General features: G+C 48.6%; 2 protein-coding genes across 2 annotated transcripts in view; one reads left to right on the top strand and one right to left on the bottom strand.

Moving 5' to 3' along the window:
• Positions 1 to 9,772, top strand: part of LOC147097759 (suppressor of SWI4 1 homolog) — an 88,418-nt gene extending 78,646 nt beyond the window's left edge. The window contains exons 14-19 of the mRNA XM_085971857.1: positions 888 to 992; positions 6,697 to 6,883; positions 8,186 to 8,293; positions 8,861 to 8,997; positions 9,084 to 9,190; positions 9,667 to 9,772. Coding sequence (XP_085827983.1) covers positions 888 to 992; positions 6,697 to 6,883; positions 8,186 to 8,293; positions 8,861 to 8,997; positions 9,084 to 9,190; positions 9,667 to 9,682 — 660 coding nt within the window. The 3' untranslated portion in view covers positions 9,683 to 9,772. The remainder of the gene's footprint in view (positions 1 to 887; positions 993 to 6,696; positions 6,884 to 8,185; positions 8,294 to 8,860; positions 8,998 to 9,083; positions 9,191 to 9,666) is intronic.
• Positions 9,773 to 11,654: 1,882 nt separating this feature from the next.
• dnmt1 (DNA (cytosine-5-)-methyltransferase 1) overlaps positions 11,655 to 26,904 on the bottom strand; it is a 49,569-nt gene continuing 34,319 nt past the window's right edge. Inside the window, exons 24-34 of the mRNA XM_085971846.1 lie at positions 25,857 to 25,947; positions 25,171 to 25,305; positions 23,195 to 23,477; positions 22,423 to 22,564; positions 20,810 to 20,976; positions 19,768 to 19,945; positions 16,113 to 16,308; positions 13,865 to 14,028; positions 13,132 to 13,248; positions 12,397 to 12,487; positions 11,655 to 12,025 (exon numbers count right to left, since the gene is read on the bottom strand). Coding sequence (XP_085827972.1) covers positions 11,988 to 12,025; positions 12,397 to 12,487; positions 13,132 to 13,248; positions 13,865 to 14,028; positions 16,113 to 16,308; positions 19,768 to 19,945; positions 20,810 to 20,976; positions 22,423 to 22,564; positions 23,195 to 23,477; positions 25,171 to 25,305; positions 25,857 to 25,947 — 1,602 coding nt within the window. The 3' untranslated portion in view covers positions 11,655 to 11,987. The remainder of the gene's footprint in view (positions 12,026 to 12,396; positions 12,488 to 13,131; positions 13,249 to 13,864; positions 14,029 to 16,112; positions 16,309 to 19,767; positions 19,946 to 20,809; positions 20,977 to 22,422; positions 22,565 to 23,194; positions 23,478 to 25,170; positions 25,306 to 25,856; positions 25,948 to 26,904) is intronic.

Raw genomic sequence — 26,904 nt, 5'->3', positions numbered from 1 at the left:
TACATGCGGAGTACAGTCCACAATTCTAGTTGTTGTACTCACTAAGGATGTCCAGGCATTGGCGGCAGTGCTGAGAAGAGGAGTCAAGCTGGTGAGACGCCCGAGTTGTGAGGTTGGGGAACCCAAGAGTGTTTCTGGTGGAGAAGCGCAGGCTCTGGGAGATATTAAAGGAAGCGATAAATCGAACCCCGATAATATGTTCGAGATTGCCAAAAGAAAGACTTCTATTTCTCCAGCGCCTTTCACGACCTCAGGACGTCCCAAAGCGCTTTACAGCCAATGAAGTGCCTTTGAAGTGCAGTCACTTGTAATGTAGGAACGGAACCCTAGACTAGGGGGAACACCAGCTGAAGATTAGAAGGCGAAGGTGCACAGGCGGTTTAGATTGAACTACTTTGCGCAGAGGGTGGTGAATAGGTGGAACAGTGTGTAAAAAATAAAGGGTAGAATTGGATGGATATTTGAGTGGGATTAGCCGGATGGACTGCAGAATATTTTCTGGTTCTGTACTTTCCTTTGTTCCCGCCTCAGGCGGGTTGTGGTAAAGGCATCGCTGTTACCATCGGGGCTCCTACGTTGAGGCGGGGTAACTGGGTCAGGCGTTGTACTCGTAATCGCTCTCCACTGACCGTTGCTGCAAAGTGTGGACATCGAGTGAGGAAAATTATGTTTGGCTGTGATGCTCTCTAGAGTTGAATAGCCTGCCACCACTCACTGTTCAGGCTGGCAGGTGAAGATTGGCCACTTAGGGACGGCCAGAGGGCAGCCAGAGCCTGTGGGGCCATAAACCGGCGAGGAGGTGCCAAGGATTGGTGGAGAATATTGTGGAGGAGCCTGTGAGAATTCCACCCTCACTGACTGACTCGCTGACTTTTATCTCCTTTCAGAACTGGAAAAAGTTTGGAACCTCGGAATATGACCCACCAGGCCCTAATGTTGCCACGACAACGGTCAGTGATGATGTGTACATGACCTTCATCACCAGCAAGGAGGTGAGTCCCGAATCACAGTGTGACCGCAGGGATCGGCAAGTCGAAGGTCAAACCACACTCGTCGCTCGGTGGAGCTTCGGGATGTTTGGCTTGTCATTTCTGTATTATCCGCAATATAGAATCTTACGGCACAGAAGGAGGCCATTCGGCCCATCGTGCCTGTGCCAGCTCTTTGAACGAGCTCTCCAATTAGTCCCACTCCCCCCTGCCATTTCCCCAGAGCCCTGCAAATTTTTTCTCCAAGTATTTATCCAGTTTCCTTTTGAAAGTTACTATTGAATCTGCTTCCACCACCCCTCCAGATCACAACAACTCGCTGCGTAAAAAACATTCTCATCTCCTCTCTGGCTCGTTTGCCAATTATCTTAAATCTGTGTCCTCTGGTTACCGACCCTCCTGCCACTGGAAACAGTTTCTCCTTATTTACTCTATTAAAACCCTTCATGATTTTGAACCTCTCTATTAAATCTCCCCTCAACCTTCTCTGCTCGAAGGAGAACAACCCCAGCTTCTCCAGTCTCTCCGCATAACTGAAGTCCCCCATCCCTGGTACCATTCCAGTAAATCTCCTCTGCACCCTCGCCAAGACCATCACATCCTTCCTACAGTGCGGTGCCCAGAACTGGCTGCAATACTCCAGCTGAGGCCTAACCAGTGTTTTCTGACTGTTTAGCAGAACGTCTGCTTTTGTATTCTACGTCTCTCTTAATGGTAATGTGAACCTCATTGTGTATCAAGAACACTGTGTACTGACGGCATCTAAGCTGACCCAAACCTGGGGCAGAATCTCTCTGTGGAGAATTAAGGCGGGAGTTGGCCAGTGCACCAGGGTCTGTTACTGGAGGTGACAGACAGGGTCTCGGTTTAATGCTTCATCGGAAACGCAGCACTCCCTCCGTTCTGCACCCTGTGTCAGTCCAAATCATCCACTCTAATATATTGCGGGGGTCGGGTTATAATTGCCCAGAAACAGGGCAGAGTTTTCCCAGTGTGTGTGTGCGCTGTACTCTTCAACATGGTTGGGTTCAATACACCTCAGACATCCTCCAGTCAGTCACAGAATGTGGGGTGGGAGTGGGGGTAGAATTGGAAGTACTGTAAAGGGATATCGTGTAAAAGCTGTGGCGCAGAGGCAGGTAATTGGAATTGAGGTACAGATCAGCCATGATCTAATAGGATGATGGAACAGGCTCGAGGGGCTGAATAGCCTCCTCCTGTTCCTATAAAAGGTTACTGATGCGCTATCAATTACTCATAAAAGACTGAGAGTTAAGAGAGTAACTAAAGGCTTTTATTAACAAAAGAATGAAGGTCTGCCTCGAGTGGTCGACCGGTCCAGAAATACAAAGGGCTGGGGAGCAGTCACCTTTATACTAGGACTTGTGGGAGGAGTCAGCCGAGGCATGTCCAGGCATGTACACAGTGGAATACAAACAGTGGTTTACCACATTCACCCCTTGTTTAAAATTGAGTCCGGCGGGGTGAAGTGTATTAAAAGTTAGTGTATTGGAGTCTCTCCGGAGGTCTTGTCTGGCGCTGTGATCGGCGTGGCGACGGCAGGGGTAGTGGAGCTTCCGGCGTCGAGTCCTGCGTGGGCTGTGGCACAGGCGTGTCATCCTCGTAGATGTCGAGCGGGTCGCGTGGCCCAGGCCTACCGTCTGCTGGGGCTGGATATCGGATCGTGGGGGGGGGTGGTAGTGAGTAGTGGGTTACTGCGGCCCCCGAGGGTGCAAGGTCTCTTATGGAGACTGTGTCCTCCCGCCCGCCCGGGTATGCAATGTAAGCATACTGGGGGTTGGCGTGGAGGAGGTCGACCCTCTCGACCAGGGGGTCCGTTTTATGGGTCCTCACGTGCCTTCTCAGTAGGACCGGCCCTGGGGACGTCAGCCATGGCGGTAGCGATGTCCCCGATGTGGACTTCCTTGGGAAGACAAACATTTTCTCATGAGGGGTGGCGTTAGTGGCAGTGCAGAGCAGTGACCGAATAGAGTGGAGCGCATCGGGGAGCACATCCTGCCAGCGGGAGGTTGGAAGGCCCCTAGACTTTAAGGCTAGCAGGGCGGCCTTTCAAACTGTCGCATTTTCTCTTTCCACCTGTCCGTTCCCCTGGGGGTTGTAACTGGTGGTCCTGCTTGTGGCAATACCCCTAGTTAGCAGGTACTGACGGAGTTCGTCGCTCATAAACGATGAGCCCCGGTTGCTATGGATATAGCTGGGGAAACCGAACAAGGTGAAGAGGTCGTTCAGACATTTAATGACCGTGGCACTGGTCATGTCCGGGCAGGGGATGGCGAACGGGAAACTGGAGTACTCCTCAATAATATTGAGGAAGTACACATTGCGGTCGGAGGAGGGGAGAGGCCCTTTAAAATCAACGCTCAGGCGCTCGAAGGGGCGAGTGGCTTTTATCAGGTGGGCCCTGTCTGGTCTATAAAAGTGCGGTTTGCACTCAGCGCAGACTTGGCAGTTCCTGGTCATGGTCCTGACCTCAATAGAGTAAGGCAGGTTGCGGGCCTTGATGAAGTGGAAGAACCTGGTGACCCCTGGGTGGCAGAGGTCATTGTGGAGGGCCCGCAGTCTATCGATCTGCGCGCTGGCGCAGGTGCCACGCGATAGCGCATCCGGGGGTTCATTGAGCTTCCCGGGCCGGTACAAGATCTCGTAATTGTAGGTGGAAAGTTCGATTCTCCACCTCAAGATCTTGTCATTTTTGATTTTGCCCCTCTGCTTGTTGTTAAAGATGAAAGCAACTGAACGTTGGTCGGTGAGCAGGGTAAATCGTTTTCCGGCCAGGTAGTGCCTCCAATGACGCACAGCCTCCACAATCGCCTGGGCCTCCTTCTCAACAGCGGAGTGTCTGGTCTCCGGGCCTTGGAGGGTTCGTGAAAAGAAGGCCACGGGTCTCCCCGCCTGATTGAGGGTAGCGGCCAGGGCAAAGTCGGACGCGTCGCTTTCCACCTGGAAGGGGATGGATTCGTCCACTGCGTGCATGGTGGCTTTGGCAATGTCTTCCTTGATACGGTGGAAGGCTAAGCGGGCCTCTGCCGTCAAGGGAAAAGAGGTGGACTTGATCAGCGGATGGGCCTTGTCCGCATAGTAGGGGACCCACTGGGCATAATAGGAGAAAAACCCTAGGCACCTCTTCAGGGCCTTGAGGCAGTGGGAGTTCCATAAGGGGACGCATCTGGTCGGGGTCGGGGCCGATGACTCCGTGTTCCACAACACAGCCAAGGATGGCGAGGCGGTTTGTGCGGAATATGCACTTCTCCTTGTTATATGTCAGGTTCAGGAGTTGGGCGGTGCGGAGGAATTTTTCGAGGTTTGCATCATGGTCCTGCAAGTCACGGCTGCAGATGGTCACATTGTCCAGATATGGGAAAGTGGCCTGCAACGCATTTTGATCTACCATCCGGTCCATCTCCCTTTGGAAGACGGAGACCCCGTTGGTGACGCCAAAGGGAACCCTAAGGAAGTGGTAGAGGCGGCCGTTTGCCTCAAAGGCAGTATACTGGCGGTCCTCAGGGCGGATAGGGAGCTGGTGGTACGCTGATTTCAGGTCAATGGTCGAGAAGACGCGGTACTGCGCGATCTGGTTGACCATATCAGCTATGCGGGGGAGTGGGTAGGCGTCCAGCAGGGTGTAGCGATTTATTGTCTGGCTGTAGTCGATGACCAGGCGCTGCTTCTCGCCGGTCTTAACGACCACAACCTGGGCTCGCCAGGGGCTGGTGCTGCCCTCAATAATCCCTTCCTTCAGGAGCCGCTCCACTTCGGTTTTAATGAAAACCCTGTCCCCGGCGCTGTATCGCCTGCTCTTTGTGGCGATGGGCTTACAGTCGGGGGTGAGGTTAGCAAACAGTGGGGGGGGGGGTGACTCTTGAGTGTGGAGAGGTTGCACCTGGTGCGCGGCGGGCAATTTGGGAGCTGCTGGCTGCGGACTGTGAGTGGGGGTAGGGGTCCACCGTACGCCATCGTAACACTTTTAAGGTGGCACTGAAAATCTAACCCCAGCAGGACGGCAGCGCAGAGGTCGGGCAGGACCAGAAGTTTAAAATGATCGTACACGGTCCCGTCTACTACGAGTGTCACTACGCAGTAGCCGCCGATGTCCGCCGACTGGGACTCGGAGGCCATAGAAATCCGCTGGTGCGCAGGCAGGACTGGGAGAGAGCAACGCCGCACCGTGTCGGGGTGGATGAAGCTCTCCGTGCTCCCAGAGTCAAAAAGGCAGATTGTATCGTGGCCATTTACCTTAATGTCCATTGTGGAACTGGCCAGCTGGTGCGGTCTCGCTTGGTCCAGTGTAACGGATGCCAGCGTAGGGGTCGGTGTGTCGCTGCGGGTATCAGATGAGGCGGTGTTGGGGGCCTGCTGCGTTCCGGCTGTCGTCCAAGATGGCGGCGTCCATGATCCCCATGTGGCTGGAGGCGTCCAAAATGGCTGCTGTACCGGTGGTTCGCACATGGCCGGGGAGGCCCAAGATGGCGGCCCGCATGGCCCACACGCGGCGCTGCTGGGGTTCGGGGTGGCTTTGGCCCTGCAGACGTTAGCGTAGTGTCCCTTCTTCCCGCAGCCCGAGCAGATCGCGTTTTTCGCCGGGCAGCGCGCTCTGGGGTGTTTTGCCTGGCCACAGAAGTAGCATTTCTGGCCTTGGGGCACTGCTGTCTGGCCTTGGGACACTGCTGCGGTAGTTGGGCCGTTGCTGGGGTGGCACGGCGCTATGAGGCGGTCCTACCGTGTCCCAGGCTGTCATTCCCCGCGGCGTCCACGGTGCAGAGGAGTAGGCATCCATGCCCCGGTAGGCTGCATCCAATGATAGTGCGAGTTCAGAGGCCTTGTTGAGGTCGAGGTCACTCTGCTCCAACGGTCGCTGTCGGGTGTAATTGGATCTGTGGCCCGCTACAAAAGCGTCCCGGATAAGTTCCTCTGTGTACACGGCAGCCTTTACACCCTTACAACCACAGGCCCGGCCAAGCACAGACAGTGCCTGAAGGTATTCCACGGTCGATTCCCCAGGTTGTTGTTTACGACTCCCCAGAAGGTGCCTGGCGTACACTTCGTTCACTGGGCGCGTGTACTGGTCCTTGAGGAGCTTGATAGCGTCCGCGTACGAGGTCGCGTCTTGGATGACCGAGTACACTCGGTGGTTCACTTTGGAGGTCAGGACATCCAGTTTGTCCTCGTCCGATTTGATTGCTGCGGAGGCGGTCAGGAATTTTTCGAAACACTTAAGCCAGTGAGTAAACTTGGTGGATGAGTCCGCCTCCCGATGATCTAAGTCCAGGCATGCTGGTGTGAGGATCTTCTCCATTATAAAAATTTTGTTAATAAAATTGATGCGCTATCAATTACTCATAAAAGGCTGAGAGTTAAGAGAGTAACTAAAGGCTTTTATTAACAAAAGAATGAAGGTCTGCCTCGAGTGGTCGACCAATACAAAGGGCTGGGGAGCAGTCACCTTTATACTTGGACTTGTGGGAGGAGTCAGCCGAGGCATGCCCAGGCATGTACACAGTGGAATACAAACAGTGGTTTACCACAGTTACACATATAACTTTTTCAAATTCCCTCCAGCACATAGAATGGTGCAGTTATATTCCTCCCAGCCTTCTCCTCACTGTCCACCCCAGTCCTTGCTGGGGTATAGTTCAGTCGGTACTGGCTGTACCTCTGCTAAACCGCCCCCCCTTTAAACTTTTTACAGGATTTGAATAACACGGAAGAGGATGACCCGATGGCCAAGCTGAAAGGCCAGAAGATCGTGTCGTGCCGAATCTGTAAAGGGGATCACTGGACAACTCGCTGCCCGTACAAGGACACCCTGGGACCCATGCAGAAAGAACTGGCCGAGCAGCTGGGACTCACCACGGCCGAGAAGGAGAAGGGCTCAGGTACGTACGGACCTCGAGGTGGGGGGAATTATCTCTGCAGCGCGCGTCAAACAGGCTTCCCCCTGTAACTCTCATAAGAATTAGGTCCATCTCTGTCTTGAATATACTCAAAGACTCAGCCTCCACAGCCTTCTGTGGTAGAGAATTCCAAAGATTCACCACCCTCTGAGTGAAGAAATTTCTCATCTCAGTCCTAAATGGCCGACCCCTTATCCTGAGACTCTGACCCCTGGTTCTAGACTCTCCAGCCAGGGGAGTCTTCTGTAACAGCACCGTAGCAGCATTTCATTCTTTGAGTTTTATTCTCCCTTGCTCTCCTGAAGGAGCTGATTCCCGCCCCACTACAGTTCCAGCTGGCACATCAGCCTGACTGCTCGTCCTTCCTTTGTGAGCCTGGAAAGTGTTGAGGCTTTCGACCATGGGAAGCACCACTTGCGATCAACGGCCTTGTGCAGCCCTGGACCGGCTTTTCCAATGTGACATTTCTTTGAATGGGCATTGCAGCCCCTTAAAGGGACCGCGCACTCGGTGATGGGGGGTGGTGGGGAAACGAACATTGCTTGGGAATCGATCCTGCCGCTGGATAATCAGCAGTGGAAAGCCTGGCCCATTAGTTTATTCCCCCCCACCCTCTACCCCATGGGGACTGAGGCCAATTGCAGTGTAAATTGGGCTAAATCACCACAGTCCCGGCATCGAACCTGGGACCCGAGCCTCCCCCTCCACTGGAGGGGGAGCGAAACTCCGTGTTCTTTTGAGAAATCAAGAGTGAAATGAGTCCAAGTCAAAGCTAATGGTTAATACCCCAGGTACACATGCAGGTTTCATCCGTTTTTTCACTACATTCAGTAGCAGTGCACATCCTCACGGCATCTTTCGCAGTCAGAGACTCTGAGACTTTCCTTGAAGCATTTGCTGCAATACCACTGGTGACCAGAAGCTGGCAGCAGAGCCCCCTTCAGCGAGCTATGCACGCATCATTTGGATTTTCATTCACGGATGTTGCTGATTTATTTTATTAAACGCACAGGCTCGGGGAGGGAAGATCGGTACAAGGCAGGTCTGAGAGCAAGGCAAAGAAAACTTAACAGTCTGCTGGGCAATGCTCTGGCAGTCCCGCTTTGGAATGGAAAAACCGCGCATGTGTGGGAACTTGAATGGGCCACACACCCAAAAAATAATTAACAGAAATATTACTGCTGGGGCATGTAGTGCTGGCGGCGCCCATGTTACTGAACATCTTTCTGTGTTAAGATGGAGTCTTTTTAAAAAAAAAGTTTCGTTTAATTCTTTGTCCCACAGATCCTGAACCAGCCCAACCGGCTCAGAGCAAGACCGGGAAGTATGTCCCGCCCAGCTTACGAGATGGAGCCAATCGGCGCGGAGAGTCGATGCAGACCAATCGCAGAGGTAGGGGTGCTCCGCTGTTGGGGCGATGGGCGGGGTTGAATAACGCACCTCATTCTAAACATGTAACGTCTTTTGAAAAGTTCAGAAGCCGTGGATCGGTGAGAGAATTAAACAAATGGCACAAACCCTTCAGTATTTACGGTTCCTCTTCCCCCTGCTAAATATGTTGACTCGGAGGCGATTCCACGGGTAGCGTTTGCCCACTGACATGGCCCCTCCTCGCGTCAGCCACGGTAGTGAATGTCGACAGGTATGTAATTAATGGGGAGAATTGGTGGGGGTGGGGGGGGGGGGGAGATTCCTTTTATTCTTTAGCTTCTGATCCCCAGAGGTTGTTGGGGAGCGGTCCCTTGCAGGCCGCTCACCGGCTTCTCTATTGTAAATGGTGCGGGAAATCGTAGAACGGTTATAGCACAGGAGGCCATTCAGCCCGTCGAGCCTGTGCTGATTTAAAGGGACCGCGACTAAAAGAAACGGGCTGCGCAGAACAAAACGCAGCTCACGGGACATTGTCGTTGGCTGTGGTGTTGACACGTGTTTTCTGTTTCTCCCCCCCCCCCCCCACAGCGGATGACAACGCCACAATCCGTGTGACTAACCTCTCAGAGGACACACGAGAGACTGACCTACAGGAACTGTTCAGGCCCTTTGGTTCCATTTCTAGGATCTACCTGGCAAAAGACAAGAACACAGGCCAGTCCAAGGTGAGGCTATTAATCTAAACGTTTGTGTGTTTGGGATCGGCGTCTATATTCAGAGCTCTTAAGTTTTCGTTGTGCTCTCTCTGCAGGGCTTTGCCTTTATCAGTTTCCATCGTCGCGAGGACGCTGCCAGAGCCATTGCTGGGGTTTCGGGCTTTGGTTACGATCATTTAATCCTGAATGTGGAATGGGCCAAGTAAGTGGTTAAATGTTTATTCTGAAGTGTCCTGCCCCAGTAAGTGAGCAGTGCTTTCATGCTGGTTGATGCGTGAAGCACTGATAGGGGGGGCCAGTACCCCAACAGAACACGTGCAGCCGTATCTAATGAACCCAGTAACAGTGCGACCTGGCTGCACTTTGCCCCAGGGAGACTGAAATTTCCACTAAGGGTTAATGATTTTGTTTGTTTCAGTGTTAAAAACAAACACTTATATTCAAATGAATCGCAATGAGTTTTATTCTAAACTATATTTAACACAAAAATACAAAACTATTTGTGTAGTTGTCTTTTATTGATAATTCTCTCTCCCTTTCTTTTCAATTTATTACCCTGATGTTTCCAGCTATGCCATTGGGGAGGGGCTTCTGTAGTTAAATCCACTGAGTCAAAGAAACTTGTTGAATTCACCTGATGATGTAAATCTTTCTTAATTATTTTTCTCTCTTTTTCAGACCATCAACCAACTGAGAGGTCACTGATGAGCTGAACTAATGGACCAACTTCCAGTTAAAGTATAATTATTATTAACTTGTCACCAAATAAACTTTTTGGATCAGACATTTTTGTCCCAAGTCTGTTGATTAGGATTCACTTGCAAGAAGTCACAGAACGTTTGTACCCAGTGAAAAGTGTTGGCCTGCTCTCCGCAATCAGGTCAGCATGTGTTGGAGAATAGAGGGGCGGGGAGGGATTTAACCCACGGACAAGAGTGTGGAGCCGGTTAGTAGAGTGTTGGAACAGTTGAGGCAGGAGGCGAGTTTGAAACAACGGGACTCCAGGGGGTGATGTTCGGGAGGTGGAAGTCAGTTATGTTACTACTCTGTCCCATCCCTTCATGATTTTAAACACCTATAATGTTTAAATAAAGTCCTCTGCTCTCAAAAAAAACCCATACTTGAGTATTTCCTCACATCATCCCAGTGTATCTATGCCCCAACAGCCTCCCTCTAGCGTGGAGCCCAAAACTGAAGTGTATTCCAACTGATTTTTATACAGATCCTCCACTGCCAAGACTGGGAGACACTAAGGTATTTAAGTAAAAAAAAACTTGAAAGGCAGTTTTAAAAAGCAACTTAATAGATAAATTTAACCATATGGTGAGAGGTAATTTCAATTAGTGAGAAAATAAAATAATTAACTATCAAATGCTGTGGACAGGTCAAGAAGGATGTGGCGGGATAGTTTACCAGTCATTTGTGACTTTGATAAGTACTGCAGCAGGGGTGGAAACCTGAACCGCTGCTGTGTGATTACAGGGAGACAAGCTATTTCCATCACACTTTTGTCTAGGGAATTAATAATGGAAAAAAGTAACAGGAACCAATGTTATGTATTCAGAGTGCACGTGCATAAATTTTACTAAGACACAAGTTGATGATCTGTGCCATCACCTGTGAGCAGTCGAGGTCAAAGCTCGCCTTCAGGTGAATCAGGTTTAGGGGATAATTGCATTAAGATGCACAGGTGTAATTGGGTCCCCATTCTAAAGTCAAGCGTTCAGTCTTTATTATATAGAATAGCAAAGCCGACATCAATTTGGGAAGCGGAACTGGCTGGACACGAGGAGCTTCTCTGCAATCCTGTCAGAGGAGAGGCTACAGTGATGAGTTTAATTAGACAATTTCCATTAGAATCGTCAATTTTACCACAAATTCTACAGGAAGTGAATATAGATGAAAGACGATTAATGTTAAGTAAATAAAGAATATCCAAATGGAATTGAAGACATTTAAAATGCAACAAAATATTTAATTCCTTGTAGTTACCTGCCAACAATCTGAGTCTTCACACAAAGGGGTGCCGGTGGAATTGAACCCCGCCGTGACTCAGCACCTTCAGGAAAGCAGGGAGACAATTTGGTAGTGGAAGGAAGGAGAGAAGAAATAGTATTAAGTTAAAAACAGGAGACATTGACGAAAGTTTAAACGCTATGTAGCTCCAGCAGATCTCAATAGGGCAGTGGTAAAAATGTCACGATTGGCCTCACTGGCAGGAAAGTTGGACAGGGGGAGGACAGCATTGGAACTTGGGTCAGATGAAAAACAGAAGGGGGGGGAAAAAACACCCCAAATACTCTAATCGACTCCTGTCTCTGGAAATGCCATAACCATCTAAGGACAACCAGCCAGATAAATCACGAGGTTGTGGAGGGAAAGATCGGATGGACTTGTTCCAGTTGGAGAGCAGCAAGAACTTTTCCCCAAGAAACTGAGGCGTATCCACGATAGAGTAGATTGCAGGTGATCTGTGCAGAGAACTAAATTGACAGGTTAGACAGCCTATTCACATTCCAGGCGTCCTATTTCTTACATTGGAGCACAAGCTACAGACAAACACCACCCCCCCTCACACACAGGACCCAGTGTAACAATTGAGGGATGGAGGCTAAGAAACCAGAACATCTTACCAAATATAAACAAGTAATTAGGACACTGCAGCATTCCACTTAATAAAAGGTATTTATTGGAAGAAATATTACAACATATAAAAACTACCAAGTTTATTAAACATATGAATTGCCACTGCAGAAAGTGGGCAATTATTCAAATACTGTGCATTTTAAAACCACGTTAAAATCCACAATGCATGACAGCACTGCACAATCAAGAGAAAAATGTTCATTCTTAACTAAAAACAATGTTGCAACTCCATGCCAGCCAGTTAAAAAGGACATCGCTTCACTGAATATTCACAGGAATCTCATCTATTTTTTTTCCTGCCCTCCATTCAGTGCGTGAAGATTCCGTGGGGCCATCAAGCTCAAGGAGATGAATCAGTCGGTAGTGTCCATGGTCTCTAGTTTGAGGGGCTCTGATAAAAAACAAAGAGCGGTTGAGACCTGAACAGCTGTAACCTTGGTCGTTTTGGCCATTTTTCTCTACCCCAATCCTTGTTCTCCTCGTAACCAATGTTCCCTTTAGGCTGCGCGGGCACGCAGCGCTCTGCAGCTCCCACGCAGCCGGCTCACTGGCTTTTAAATAGGAGAAACAGTGAATGGGCCACGCACCCTCCCAAAGAATTAATGGGAACATGGCTTGTAACTTGTTCCTCTCTCTCTTGTGCTCAAGTCCCTGCAGTGGGACTTGTGCCCCAGAGGCACGTCTCAAAGATCACAAAGCTTTTGAAAGCGGGTTACAATATCCAATAAATGTACTCAGCCATGCATATTTCAAGCCAGTTACCTGCTGTGTTCTCTTTCTTCCCGTCAACCACACACCGTTTAATTTCCGTGCCGATGGCTTTAGCCAGAGGAGGCGGTACTGCATTGCCAACCTGTGTTTTAAAAGAAAACAACCAGTTAATATCAAGAGACTTCCCTGCCACACAAAGCTTGCATCTCTGCCACATCATTCAGCAATAATAAAAAGCTGCAGCTTCAGGGGAGCTGCAACAGCAACATGGCTTGTGTGGGGCAAATGTTTCCCCGACTCCCTTGTGTTTGTAAAACTCCCTGTTATACAGAATGCAAAAGGTATCTGCTGCCGGGTCACCATACTGTGCTATCCTGGCAGGGCTCTCTCCAACATACCCCACCCACCAGTTACCAAGGCAGCAAGACGTCTTACTCCCAAACCTCTGCCAATGACTGATTAACAACATGATCACTCCTCTTCATCTGGCCTGCTGGCGAGAACTCGAGGAAGATTTAGTTTTATTCCAGGATCCCAGCAGATTGCAACAGTGCTACTCATTTCTTGCCTCTAGCGCAATATGCAAATGTCCCTGCAGGATTATGCGCCGTGCCTCAGTCTCGCACAATCTCTCAACGTGGAGATAGGCAGCTTCAATATGGTCAGTAATTGCTGCCTCGAGAGTTGTTCTGCCAGACTGAGGCTGCAGCATTTAATCACACACACACCCAGCAAACATTTTCCAACCCCAGATTAATGATTTGTGAAAAATTCAGCAACACCCACCTGTCTGTGCTTGTCTAAAACGTTTCCAAAGAGCCTGTATGTATCCGGGAATCCCTGGGAGCGTGCGCACTCTCGCACACTCACCACACGGTGCTGTTCAGGATGGAGCACACGACCCTGGAATACAGAAAAACGACATTATATTCCGTCAAAAGTATTATTTAGCTCTTGTCCCTCCCTCCTCTCCTGAAGCCGCCCATCATGCTGCAATGGTTTGACAGGCAGCCAATAGCCCTACTGTGCTGCACCCAAGGAGCCACGCGAGAGTCACCACAGCGAGTGTGGGCAGGTTATTAGAACAGACAATACAGCACCATAGCCGAGCTCAATCCTTCTCGAGCAACATTCACACGTGCATCTCTCAGCAGTCAACATGTCGAGGAGCCTGGACTAAATATTCTCCTCCCCAGAAGTCCGTGTCTAACAGTAGCCGAGATCAGACACTGATTAGAGACCATCTGGTCTGTATAACACTAGGTGTTGCCGTTACCCACTAGGCCATCAAGGCATAGAACCATACAGCACAGGAGGAGGCCATTCGGCCTATCGAGTCTACGCCGGCTCTTTTGAAGAGCAATCCAGTTAGGTTCACTCCCCCACCATATCCCTGCAATTTTTTTCTCCTTCAGCTCAATGTTTGTTATAAAAGAAGCTGACGGGGTGTAAAAGATACAAGCCAGAGATCGCAATGTAAATGGTTACATACCGAGGTGGAATAGAAACCGTGATTTACCTGTTTACCCATAGGCTCAGGATTGGTGACTGTAGTGCTGAAAAAGCCATCCCACTCCAGCCTACCGTAGAGGCCGGCCCAGTGATTGTGCCTGTTCCCGGTGTGGGGCAGGCACCACGGAATGAGCGTGTTGAACTGTCTGTCGGATGATTCACATTGTTTACCTGCAAAACAAGAACACAAGCTGCAGTCGATCCCGCCCTAGTAATCCCTGCATGCTGTGGTCTCCAACCTTTGTAGAGGGAGGGCGGCGTGCAGGGGCAGAGAGAAAGGAGACACGCCCAGCACAAAGCCACTTCAAACACAAATTGTAAAGTTTAAGCTTTTGAAGATTACAAAAAGAATTCTACTTGAAACGAACATTAAATTCGGCAACAGACCCAAATGACTGCATTAAAAATGGAAAATTTAAACCCAACCATCTTTTTGCAGGAGGGAGCTTGGAGAAATTTGCACAACTTAAATTTTGCATCTTTTAACCAGATACCGATGAGGATGGCACAATTACAAAATCATGAAAATAAAGCCCATGAATAAAGTTACCTTTTACAGTCCTGGAACAACAAGAAAAGGCAGTGTTCTTGGTGATCTCTCTCTCTCTCCTTTGGTCTCACCTCCCCTGTAACCTGTATCGTCACTATTTAAATCCCAATTCCACCCTCCGCCCTGGTCACTGTCTTAGGCTGGACCAGACTGTTCATGTCCTATCCGATCCAGAGCTGAGCTTCCAACCCCATAATCTTCATCACAAAAACCGCCTACTGCTCCCGCCATAACATCGTCCACCTTTAACTGCTCCCCACCCGCAACGCTCGTGTTGCATTGGTCACCTCCAGACCTGACTATTCCAACTCTCCTCCCATTGTCTTAAACTTCAGCTCATCTAAAACTGCCGCCCGTATCCTGACCTACACCAAGTTCCACCTCGTCCTTCCTGACCTACACTGGCTCATGGTCCCAACGTTTCACAATTACAAATCTCATCCTCGTATTTAAATCCTTTTATGACCTCGCCACTCTATCTTTATAACCTCCTCCAGCCTTACAACCCCCCCACCCAAAATCCTCTCCCTAAACCACTCTGCCCCTCCTCCCAAGACCCTTCTTAAAACCCATCTCTTTGATCAAGCTTTTAGACCCAACTTTTGATTATGCCGCTGTGAAACACTTTGGGACCTTTTTCTATGTTAATGGTGCTATATAATGCAAGTTATTCATCAAGAAACTACTCATGAAATAACACTGGACGGCCAGCTGGTGGCGCCGTCCAAGGAGTATAAATACTCGGGCGCGGGCCCAGCTTGCCAGGGACATTTTGTAAGACAGGAACTAGAAGTACAACTAGACCTCCATGTTCTGAAACAAATTGATTAAAGCCTTGCTTTATACTCAAACCAAGTGTGTAGTGAGCTTTATTACATCATTCAATACTTCCCTGAATTTTCCTTTCTTGTTCCCCCCTCGACTGCGACTGCACCACCCAACAACCTGCACTCTCTGACCAAGACAGCCTCCTGCTCTAACTCAATCGTAGTCAGGACCAGAGTTATGAAACTCATCTCCTACCCCCCATAAATCACTCGAGTTTTGCATTGCTTAATCATTACTTTGAGTGAGCCTGTATTTTCATTCTATTCTGCTCTGCTGTCCTGCACTATTGGTCCTGGTTCTTTTATCTTCTCAAAGAAAATTTGTGTATTCTATCAAAACTCACGATTTTGAGCATCTCTGTCAAATCTCTCCTTAACCTTTTCTGCTCTAAGGAGAACAACCCCAGTTTCTCTCGTGTCTCCATGTAACTGAAGACCCTCATCCTGGTACCGTTCTAGTAAATCTCCTCTGCATCCTCTCCAAGGCCTTGCCATCCTTCCTAAAGTGTGGTGCCCTGAAGTTAATAGTTGAGCTGAGGCCTAACCAGTGATTTATAAAGGTTTATCATAACTTCCTTGCTTGTGTACTCTATACCTCTATTTATAAAGTCAAGGATCTGTATCTTTTTTGTTATAAACAGCTTTATCAACTTGTTCTGCCACCGTCAGAGATTTTTGTATGTGAACCCCCAGGTCTCTGTTCCTGCACCCACTTTAAAAATGTAGTATTTAGTTTATATTGCCTCTCCTCATTCTTCCTTTCAATGTGCATTAAACGTGCTAACAGACATACACACACACACACACACACACACACACACGACTGCAAATGGATACATCCCCCCCCCCCCCCCAAACAAACAACGTCCTCCACTCACCTTCCGCACAAGAGCATACCCCACGCACAGCACCAGTGCTGCTATGCCCGTTCTTTTTGTCGTGGTGCGTGTACCTCAGCTTTTTGGTCATGGTGCCATCGGAGAGGCGCACCTCAAAGTTTGGAAGATCACGCCAGTCCGACCCCGGAGCGAGGGGGATGTGTCGCATTCTGCCGGCCACTAAGGCACTCATATCCTGCAGAGATGGGGCAAACAAGGGGATGAAGTATGGAGGAAAGCAGCTTAAAATTTACAGCCTGGAGAGACATAGAAGATAGGAGCAGGAGTCGGCCATTCAATGCGATCATCCAAGTTCAGTACCCTGTCCCTGCTTTCTCCCCATACCCCTTGATCCCTTTAGCCTTAAGAAACATATCCAACTCCTTCTTGAATATATTTAATGAATTTGGCCTCTACTGCTTCCTGTGGTAGAGAATTCCACAGGTTCACCACTCTCTGGGTGAAGAAATTCCTCCTCATCTCAGTCCTAAATGGCCTACCCCTTATCCTTAGACTGTGACCCCTGGTTCTGGACTCCCCGACCATCGGGAACATCCTTCCTGCATCTAGTCTGTCCAGTCCTGTCAGAATTTTATAAGTTTCAATGAGATCCCCTCTCATTCTTCTAAACTCCAGTGAGTATAAACCCAATCGACCCAATCTCTCCTCATACGTCATTCCTGCCATCCCAGGTATCAGCCTGGTGAATCTTCGCTGAACTCCTTCCATGGCAAGAACATCCTTCCTCAGATAAGGCGACCAAAACTGCACACAATACTCAAGGTGTGGTCTCACCAAGGCCCTGTACAACTGCAGCAAGACACCCTTGTTCCTGTACTCAAACCCTCTCGCTACGAAGGCCAACATACAGGGTATTGGTGAGGCCACACCTGGAATACTGCGTGCAGTTTTGGTTTCCATATTTAAGAAAAGATATACTTGCTCTCGAGGCGGTTCAGAGAAGGTTTACTCGGTTGATTCCGGAGATGAGGAGGTTGACGTATGAGGAAAGGTTGAGTAGGTTGGGACTCTACTCATTGGAGTTCAGAAGAATGAGAGGCGATCTTATCGAAACATATAAGATTGTGAGGGGGCTTGATCGGGTGGATGCGGGGAGGGTGTTTCCACTGATGGGTGAGACTAGAACTAGGGGGCATAATCTAAGAATAAGGGGCTGCCCTTTCAAAACTGAGATGAGGAGAAACTTCTTCACTCAGAGGGTAGTAAATCTATGGAATTTGCTACCCCAGAGAGCTGTGGAAGCTGCAACATTAAATAAATTTAAAATGGAGATAGACAGTTTCCTAGCAGATAAGGGAATTAGGGGTTACGGGGAGAGGGCAGGGAAGTGGACGCGAGTCTAGATTCGGATCAGCCATGATCCTATTGAATGGCGGAGCGGGGCCGTATGGCCTACTCCTGCTCCTAATGTTCTTATGTAACATGCCACTTGCCTTCTCAACCGCCTGCTGCACCTGCATGCTTACCTTCAGCGACTGGTGCACAAGGACACCCAGGTCTCATTGCACTTCCCCCTTCTCCCAATCTATTGCCATTCAGATAATAATCTGCCTTCCTGTTTTTGCCACCAAAGTGGATAACCTCACATTTATCCACGTTATATTGCATCTGCCATGCTTGTGCCCAATCACCCAACCTGTCCAAATCATCCTGGAGTTTCTCGGCATCCTCCTCACAGCACACACGCCCACCCAGCTTTGTGTCGTCTGCAAATTTGGAGATATTACATCTAGTTCCCTTGTCTAGATCATTAATATATATTGTGAATAGCTGGGGCCCAAGGACCGATCCCTGTGGTACCCCACTAGTCACTGCTTGCCACTCGGAAAAAGACCCGTTTATTCCAACTCTCTGCTTTCTGTCTGCCAACCAGTTCTCTATCCAAGTCAATACCTTGCCCCCAATCCCATGTGCCTTAACTTTACACGCTAATCTCTTATGCGGGACCTTATCAAAAGCCTTCTGAAAGTCCAAAGACACCACATCCACTGGTTCTCCCTTATCTATTTTACCAGTTACATCCTCAAAAAATTCCAGATTAGTCAAGCACGATTTACCTTTTGTAAATCCATGTTGACTTTGTCCGATCCTGTCACTGTTTTCCAAGTGCTCTGCTATTACATCTTTTATAATGGACTCTAGCATTTTCCCCACTACCGATGTCAGGCTTACCGGTCTGTAATTCCCCGTTTTCTCTCTACCACCTTTTTTGAATAGTGGGGTAACATTAGCTACCCTCCAATCCATGGGTACTGTTCCAGATTCCATCGAATGCTGGAAGATGATCAGCAAAGCTTCAACTATTTCTAGGGCCACTTCCTTAAGTACCCTAGGATGTAGATTATCAGGCCCTGGGGATTTATCGGCCTTCAATCCCATCAATTTCCCTAACACCATTTCCCTACAAATACTGATTTCTTTCAGTTCCTCCCTTTTATCAGACCCTATGTTCCCCGACATGTCTGGGAGGTTATTTGTGTCCTCCTTTGTGAAGACAGAACTAAAATATGTATTTAGTTGGTCTGCCATTTCTTTGTTCCCCTGATTCTGACTGCAAGGGACCTTCGCTTGACTTCACCAATCTTTTTCTCCTCACATATCTATAAAAGCTTTTACAGTCAGTTTTTATGTTCCCTGCAAGCTTACTCTCATATTCTATTTTCCCTTTCTTAACTAATCCCTTTGTCCTCCTTTGTTGAATCCTAAACTGCTCCCAATCATCAGGTTTACTGCTTTTTCTGGCCAATTTATATGTCCTCTCCTTGGATCTTATGCTATCCCCAATTTCCCTCGTTAGCCACGGTTGAGTCACCTTTTTTGTTTTATTTTTATGCCAAACTGGGATGAACAAATTCTGTAGTTCATCCATGCAGTCTTTGAATGTTTGCCATTGCCTATCCACCATCAACCCTTTGAGTGACATTCCCCAATCAATCCTACCCAACTCGCGCCTCAGACCATCGTAGTTTCCTTTATTTAAATTTAGGACCCTAGTCTCTGAGTCGAGTACTTCATTCTCCATCTTAAATGAAGAATTCGATCATATTATGATCGCTCTGACCCAAGGGGCCTCATACAACAAGATTGCTAAGGGGAGACTATTAAGGGGAGGGAGAGTGAAACCTCAGGTACATAAAGTATTAAATAACAGATGAGGAATTGAACCCAGAATATTACTTTGTTAAGTTAGGCTATAAATTGGCATTAGTGAACAGTACGTTTAAAGCTGCCAAAAGAAAGCATTTTTTTTTTTTTTTACTGAGAGGATATTAAATGTTTGGGTTAATCTACCAGGTAAGACAATGAAGTGGAAGAAATAAGAGCTGCTAGGCTGGGTGAACTGGAAAACGGGATTGATTGATTGGTGTTTTTCCAGACTTTGAATCCTGTGTGTTTGACCTGCAAGGATTGCTAGTTTCTGCAGCTGGTGTTAACCTCCTGCAGTGCGCAATGGAGGTTGAGTTAGTCGTGAACAATGTTTCCGTTAATTTTTTTGGTGCTGTGCGGCCCATTCAATACACCGGGCATGCGCGGTTTTTTCCATTTAAAAGCCGGTGAGCTGGCTGTGCAGGAACTGCAGGGCGCTGCGCGGCTGAGCAACTCCAAGGGAACATCAGTTGTGAAAAACCCCTACCTTGCAGACGTGATCCCGCAGGATGGGCTGGTACTGCGTGCCCCGAATCTGTCGCTGGAACCAGGACTGTGGCTCACCATTGTACGAGATTTCCAGCGCAGATGCTCCATTGCGGATTTCAGGAAGATCGGACATGGTATCCCTTACAGTGATGGTTCTGTACGGAGCGGACCTCGTCCTGTGGAAGATTTAATTAATTTTTTTTTAAATTCTCCATCTAATAGCATTTCACATCATCTGCAAGTTAGAAAGAGCTCCATGTGGCTCAGTTGGTAACTGCACCACCCAGCATGGTACTGAACTACACAAACCAGGAGGTCCCAGGTCTAACCACCAGCCAAGTTAGCTACCTTCAATCAAGGAACATGGGGCCGAATAAACAAGAGTCCTAGGAGTTAGCTAACATGGTGGAGCTGTGAGGTGCCCCACACTTACAGGGGAGAAATAAAAATTAATTAGAGGGTGCACTACATTTTAAAAAGATTAAATTTTCTTTTGGAGAGCAAAAAGGAAAGTTAAAGTAAAATAAACACACTGTATTCTTGTAAAGAGAAAACAGGCAGTTTTGTCCATTAGTTTATAAGTAAAAAAATGTGACCCAAAAATGCACCTCAGTGAATTTATGCAGAGGTTAGTTGAGCCTCACAAACCAGGAATATCCCAGAAATGCTCACTGGCCTGTGATGAACTAAGTGATCTCAGCTTTTATTTATTTATTTGCGCGATGTGGGCGTTGCCTATTCCTAATTGCCCTCGAGAAGGCCTTCTTTAACCACTGCAGTCCGGGTCATGAGCAGTTTGTGTGGTTTGCTTGGCCATTTCAGAGGGCCGTTAAGAGTCAACCACATTGCTGAGAGTCTGGAGTCACGTATAGGCCAGACCGGGCAAGGGAGGCAGATTTCCTTCACTAAAAGAACATTAGTGAACCAGATGGGTTTTGAACGACAATCCGGTAGTTTCATGGTCACCATTACTGATGCCGTCAGGAGAGGACGAACATTGGCCAGAAAAGGCAAAGGTCCCACGCAGTATTTTTTTTTACCTGGTTATATTGCTGAAAAACTTCTTATCATCCACTGCCACACTGAGTTGGCAGGCCCTGGGTGCGAAAACGTGTAAAGGCTCTGGGAACAGTGGCAGCTTCTCTCCGGGGGCTGCAGCCAGAACGATAGCTCGCCGGCGCGTCTGGGCAACTCCGTACTGACCGGCCTGACAAAAACAAAACGTGGTCAATCCAGAAAGGGAGACACTAATCTGCTTATGAACTAAAAAAGGTGAGTGCAGCACTTTAAACAGTTACTTCAAACTTCTGAAGAAGTCACTGGCCTCTGCTCAGCTCCATCTCTTTCACCCACAGTATTCACTGGACTAGAGATAAACCCACCTCCCCTACTCCACGGTACAGCTCAAGACCGCCAAGCAGCTGGATCAAAATTAAAGCGGGTAAATGGCTCTGGAGACTTAACAGAGAAAGGTGCTGCTCAATGTAGCCCTGAGGCCAAACAGTCCCAGACTTGATCCCACTTGTGCGGAGTTACCCGATTACAGCCAGGGCAGTGGTAGCGATGGACCACTGCACCCCAGAGCTGGACAGGTGGGGCCCGGTTATAGTGGACCAATCTCATGTCCCTCACAGGTGAGCATCTTGCTGGTACTATCCCAGATCACACGCGAGGAACAGGCACTGGGGCTGCAGGCACCCGAGGAACTGTATCCCAGCAAGAGTCAGTGCTTTCAGAAGAGGGGAGGAAAAAAGTGCACTAATTTCACAGACAGCTTCGAGTAACCTTTCCAAAGAGTGCACCAATACACACTTCAGACTGATTAAACCATGCTATTCACTGACCTTTCAATGTCTCAATAACTCAAAAAAACAGAAATCCATTAAAGTCTTGGTTATAAAGTCTGGTACATGTAGAGAATTTCAGAAATAAAAAAAGGTTGACTGCTGCAGTGACCCCTGCCAAGAATAGCCATGACTGCCCTCACAGCCGAGCACACCACTAACCTAGAATCATGGAAATTTATGGCACAGAAAGAGGCCATTCGGCCCGTGCCGGTTGAAAAAGAGCTATCCAGTCTAATCCCACTTTCCAGCTCTTGGTCCGTAGCCCTGCAGGTTACGGCACTTCAAGTGCATATCCAAGTACTTTTTAAATGCGATGAGGGTTTCTGCCTCTACCACCCTTTCAGGCAGTGAGTTCCAGACCCCCACCACCCTCTGGGTGAACAAAGTTCTCCTCAACTCCCCTCTAATCCTTCTACCAATTACTTTAAATCTATGCCCCCTGGTTATTGACCCTTCTGCTGGGGGAAATAGGTCCTTCCTATCCACTTGAACTAGGCCCCACATATTTTTATACACCTCAATTAAATTTCCTCTCAGCCACTTGTGTTCCAAAGAAAACAACTCCAGCCTATCCAATCTTTCCTCATCGCTAAAATTCCCCAGCCCAGGCAACATCCTCGTAAATCTCCTCTGTACCCTCTCTAGTGCGATCACATCCTTCCTGTAATGTGGTGACCAGAACTATACGCAGTACTCTAGCCGCAGCCCAACTAGTGTTTGGCACCTTGGGCAAAGCAACCTGTGCGCAGAACGCGTTCCGCTGGCAGACAGCCACCCACTCGACACCAAGAGTAGCATCAGCTCACCTGCAACACACCGAACGTGCACTGGTAGCCCATTCGCACCAGGCACCGGAGGGTCAGCTTCAGAACCATGGAGCGCTTGAACGATACAAAGTTCCTCACATTCTCCAAGAGGAAAAACCTGGGTCGGTAATAGTCACAATAGCTGCAAAGTACAAGAATACAAGTGATTGAAAATTGCGCACAAGACACCTGGAAGTAGTCTGTCCAAATTGATCATACAGATTTGTACAAAGAAAATAGATGGGAGATATTTTCCTGTTATTTCTATCAAAGCCCTTTTAGTTACAAAGTCAGAAAAGTAGAAGTAGACATTAGTAAACTCCCTTTCCTAAATGGTAGTAAGTCTGAGGCTTAAGATGAGGAAACAGACACTGAATTTCTCCAGTGACATATTCTGCTAAGCAACTGTACACGGTCAGCATCCCAAATGTTCATACGTACGAGATCAATTCAAACCCAACCGGTGCCCCAGTCATTGTAACTACCAGAGGACCAGAATGGCCCCTTCGAGCGACCGATTGTGTAACTAAAGCTGCCTCAAAGAAGCTCAGTTTCCTTTTCCACCAAACACTTTTCCAACATCTTTTAACTGTCTATAAAACCCAAGTCCACCAAGACTTGAATACTGATTTCTGTACCACAGTGTCAAACGAGAATGTTTATATTATGTAAACACTTGTTAGACTGGTTTATCAGTGGGCAATACAGATTACCTAAACAAGTGCTGCCCCAGTGCTACATACAGCTAGATTTCAGCAGCCACTCCACTGACCTGAGATAAGAGACAACGAGGGAGTTCTTGAATTTGGAGTAAGTGCGGGAATTGAAGCGATTCATTCCACTAAAGCCTTGGCATGGGGGCCCGCCACAGAGCAACTCCACATCACCCTTCTGTGGCAGCTTCTGCCCAAGTGAATTGGTCTTCTCCCCGGCCATGACGAGTTTCAGGAGAACGTTGCAGTCCTCCGTGAATACCGTTGCGCCAGGATTGTTCAAGCGGAACGCCTGGGCTGCTGGATCCCACATCTCAATAGCCCATAGAGTCTCCGATATACCTGCGCAAGAAGAGAGTTATTATTCATGCCACATCTTAGAAACATACAATCTTACAGCACTGGAGGCCATTTGGCCCTTCATGCCTGTGCCGGCTCTCAAGAGCCGTCCAATTTAGTCCCACATCCCAACTTTATCCCCATCACCGACACACCGTCCCTTTGATTACTACAGCGTCATGCGTTCCAGACAGGAAACATCTTCACTGAACTCGGACGTACACCGAAACGTTCTAGTTCGTGATATGCAAATCTGTCTGTGGGCTACGTCTGTTAAATTAAGTGACTTCGATGTTACTAAATACATATAAACCCACCCCCCCGCCAACCTCAATCTAAGCTGAGTCACAAACTACTTGCATGAGGATGTTTATGCATTTCTATTCAAAGTTTCCCCCCCTAAAAATGCTACTGGTTTCAGTGATTTGAATTTGAAACCTCTCCCCCCCCCCCCCCCCCCCCCACTTTGTGGATCAATCCACCATCGAGAGCGCACAGCTCCGATGCTTTTCAAATTGCCAGGCCCACCAAAATGAAACCCAACTGCATAAAAACCCAATTGAAAGAGTGGATCACAGGACGGGGGTTCACGGGCCAGATATTATGGACTGTAGATTGGACGTGTGCGTGCGTACAATTCAGGAGATTATATATTGACCATAACGAAGGTGCCAAGGAACCACACTGACTATTTGTTGCCTGTAATTATTCTTGATGCAACGCTGTATCAATTATGCATTTTTTCCAAGTCCATCAATTTCTCTAACCACAGAACCCCACTCGTTTGGTCAATGTGGGGTCTCTCTCCTTCCCCCCACCCCCACACTGACCTGCTTGATGGAATCCCTCGGATAGCCCCCCACACTGACCTGCCCGATGGAATCCCTCGGATAGCCCCCCACACTGACCTGCCTGATGGAATCCCTCGGATAGCCCCCCCACACTGACCTGCCTGATGGAATCCCTCGGATAGCCCCCCCACACTGACCTGCCTGATGGAATCCCTCGGATAGCCCCCCACACTGACCTGCCCGATGGAATCCCTCGGATAGCCCCCCCACACTGACCTGCCTGATGGAATCCCTCGGATAGCCCCCCACACTGACCTGCCCGATGGAATCCCTCGGATAGCCCCCCACACTGACCTGCCTGATGGAATCCCTCAGATAGCCCCCCACACTGACCTGCCTGATGGAATCCCTCAGATAGCCTCCCACACTGACCTGCCTGATGGAATCCCTCAGATAGCCCCCCACACTGACCTGCCTGATGGAATCCCTCGGATAGCCCCCCACACTGACCTGCCTGATGGAATCCCTCGGATAGCCCCCCACACTGACCTGCCTGATGGAATCCCTCGGATAGCACCCCCACACTGACCTGCCTGATGGAATCCCTCGGATAGCACCCCCACACTGACCTGCCTGATGGAATCCCTCGGATAGCCCCCCACACTGACCTGCCTGATGGAATCCCTCGGATAGCACCCCCACACTGACCTGCCTGATGGAATCCCTCGGATAGCCCCCCACACTGACCTGCCTGATGGAATCCCTCGGATAGCCCCCCCACACTGACCTGCCTGATGGAATCCCTCGGATAGCCTCCCACACTGACCTGCCTGATGGAATCCCTCGGATAGCCTCCCACACTGACCTGCCTGATGGAATCCCTCGGATAGCCCCCCCACACTGACCTGCCTGATGGAATCCCTCGGATAGCCCCCCACAGCCCGAGAAAACATCAAGGCTGCGCAGTTTATCCAGTTTGTTGTCCGTAACCGCCGGCTCCGTTTGCTCGGGCTCAGCCGCAGGTTTCCCCTTCCCTTTTCCTGTAAGAAAACAAAAACCATTACAGCTACAAAACACCCCGTGCTCTTCGCCAAACACCCCAATACGGTCTCAACCCACCCACAATTTCTGAACGCCGTCAAAGCTGTGCAACAGCAGAGTTTTCGCTTCCTTAAACCCACTTACTTTTACTAGAATTCATTCATTCTCGGTCACTTCGACCAAATGGCTAATCTTAGTTTGCGAGCATACACCAGAAATATTGTCGGGCTATTCAGCCACAGGGTTATTGAACCTCATGAGGCATCACATGCAATGTCTTCACAACATCCACACACATGTACTTTCCAACAGAGACAGCAGTCAGGAGCAAGAGTGCGTGGCTGATTTTGTGCCCAAGTGTATGCAAGTCAATTTTAACATCTGATGAGATTATCTAGCACAGCACAGACCCGGGGAGCAAAGCCAGACCCTCTGATCTCGGTCACATGCTGCCTTTACCAATGGAGCCACTGGGCAAACCAACAATCAATAAAACCACATCTGCTATTTAGTAACGTCACAAAGGACCAGCAACTTCCAAACACCGTACCTTTGCCTTTCCCTTTGCCCTTGCCTTTGTTTGCTGAACTGCGGGCACGGTTTGGCGGATCTTCATAGCCTTTTATCTTTGCATTGTAGGCCTGCGAATTAAAGTCAAGTGACAGTTTAAGGATCTTAACACACACAACTCCCATGCAGAAAATTATTGTTTGGTATTCCAAGTTTATCAAAAATATCTTATAGTTGTGTCAGCCCAGCATCCAGTGGGTACCTGGAATGGACTTGACTCTCCTACCTTGCAATCAAAATAAGCACTTGCAAGAATGTTGAGCACAGAAAATAAAAAGTCCAGTGGGCAAATGAAGCACACGATGTGGTACTGAGCCCCACAAGCCAGGCATGCCCAGGGTCCGATTCCCAGTCTCTGCTGAATTAGCAATTAATGGGGTCACTATAACCAGTCTCCCTGACCCTGGCGGGTAGGTTGTCTCAGCATCTTGCGGCTGATCAGCACCCTCTATTGGAAAGAGATGTTTGGGGATAGGGAAAGACATTTCTATAGCGCCTTTCGCATCCTCAGGATGCCCATAAGCGCTTTACAGCCAATGAAGTACTTTTGCAGTGTCGTCACTGTTGTAATGTAGGAAACACGGCAGCCAATTTGCGCACAGCAAGCTCCCACACACAACAATGAAATAAATGACGAGATCATTTTTAAAAAAAAACAAAGTGTTGGTTGAGGGATAAATATTGGCCAGGACACCAGGGAGAGCTCCCCTGTTCCTCCTTGATATTTTACGTCCACCTGAGAGAACAGGCGGGGAATCAGTTTAATGTCTCTTCTGAAAGACGGCTAGTGGCTAAGATAGTATTTGTCTGGGACATTGAGGACTCAAACACAATGAGAAGGAATCAATGTATAAGCACGTTGCTAAGTTTCTGCTTATTGGAGTCATCCTGCCCCCTACCATTGTATGAATCATGCAATCCAACACAACTCAACAATATGAGGACCAGTTAGGTGGCAGGAAGTTCACGGTTAAAGATGGCAGTTATACTTGGAGCAGGTGACAGGAGAACTCTATCCACAACCATTT

This window comes from Somniosus microcephalus, chromosome 31, assembly GCF_052327205.1.
Source record: "Somniosus microcephalus isolate GS21.2 chromosome 31, FLI_Smic_1.0, whole genome shotgun sequence".
Lineage (NCBI taxonomy): Eukaryota > Metazoa > Chordata > Chondrichthyes > Squaliformes > Somniosidae > Somniosus > Somniosus microcephalus.
Note: the sequence above shows the minus strand (reverse complement) of the source record. Positions and strands in the feature narration are given on the sequence as shown.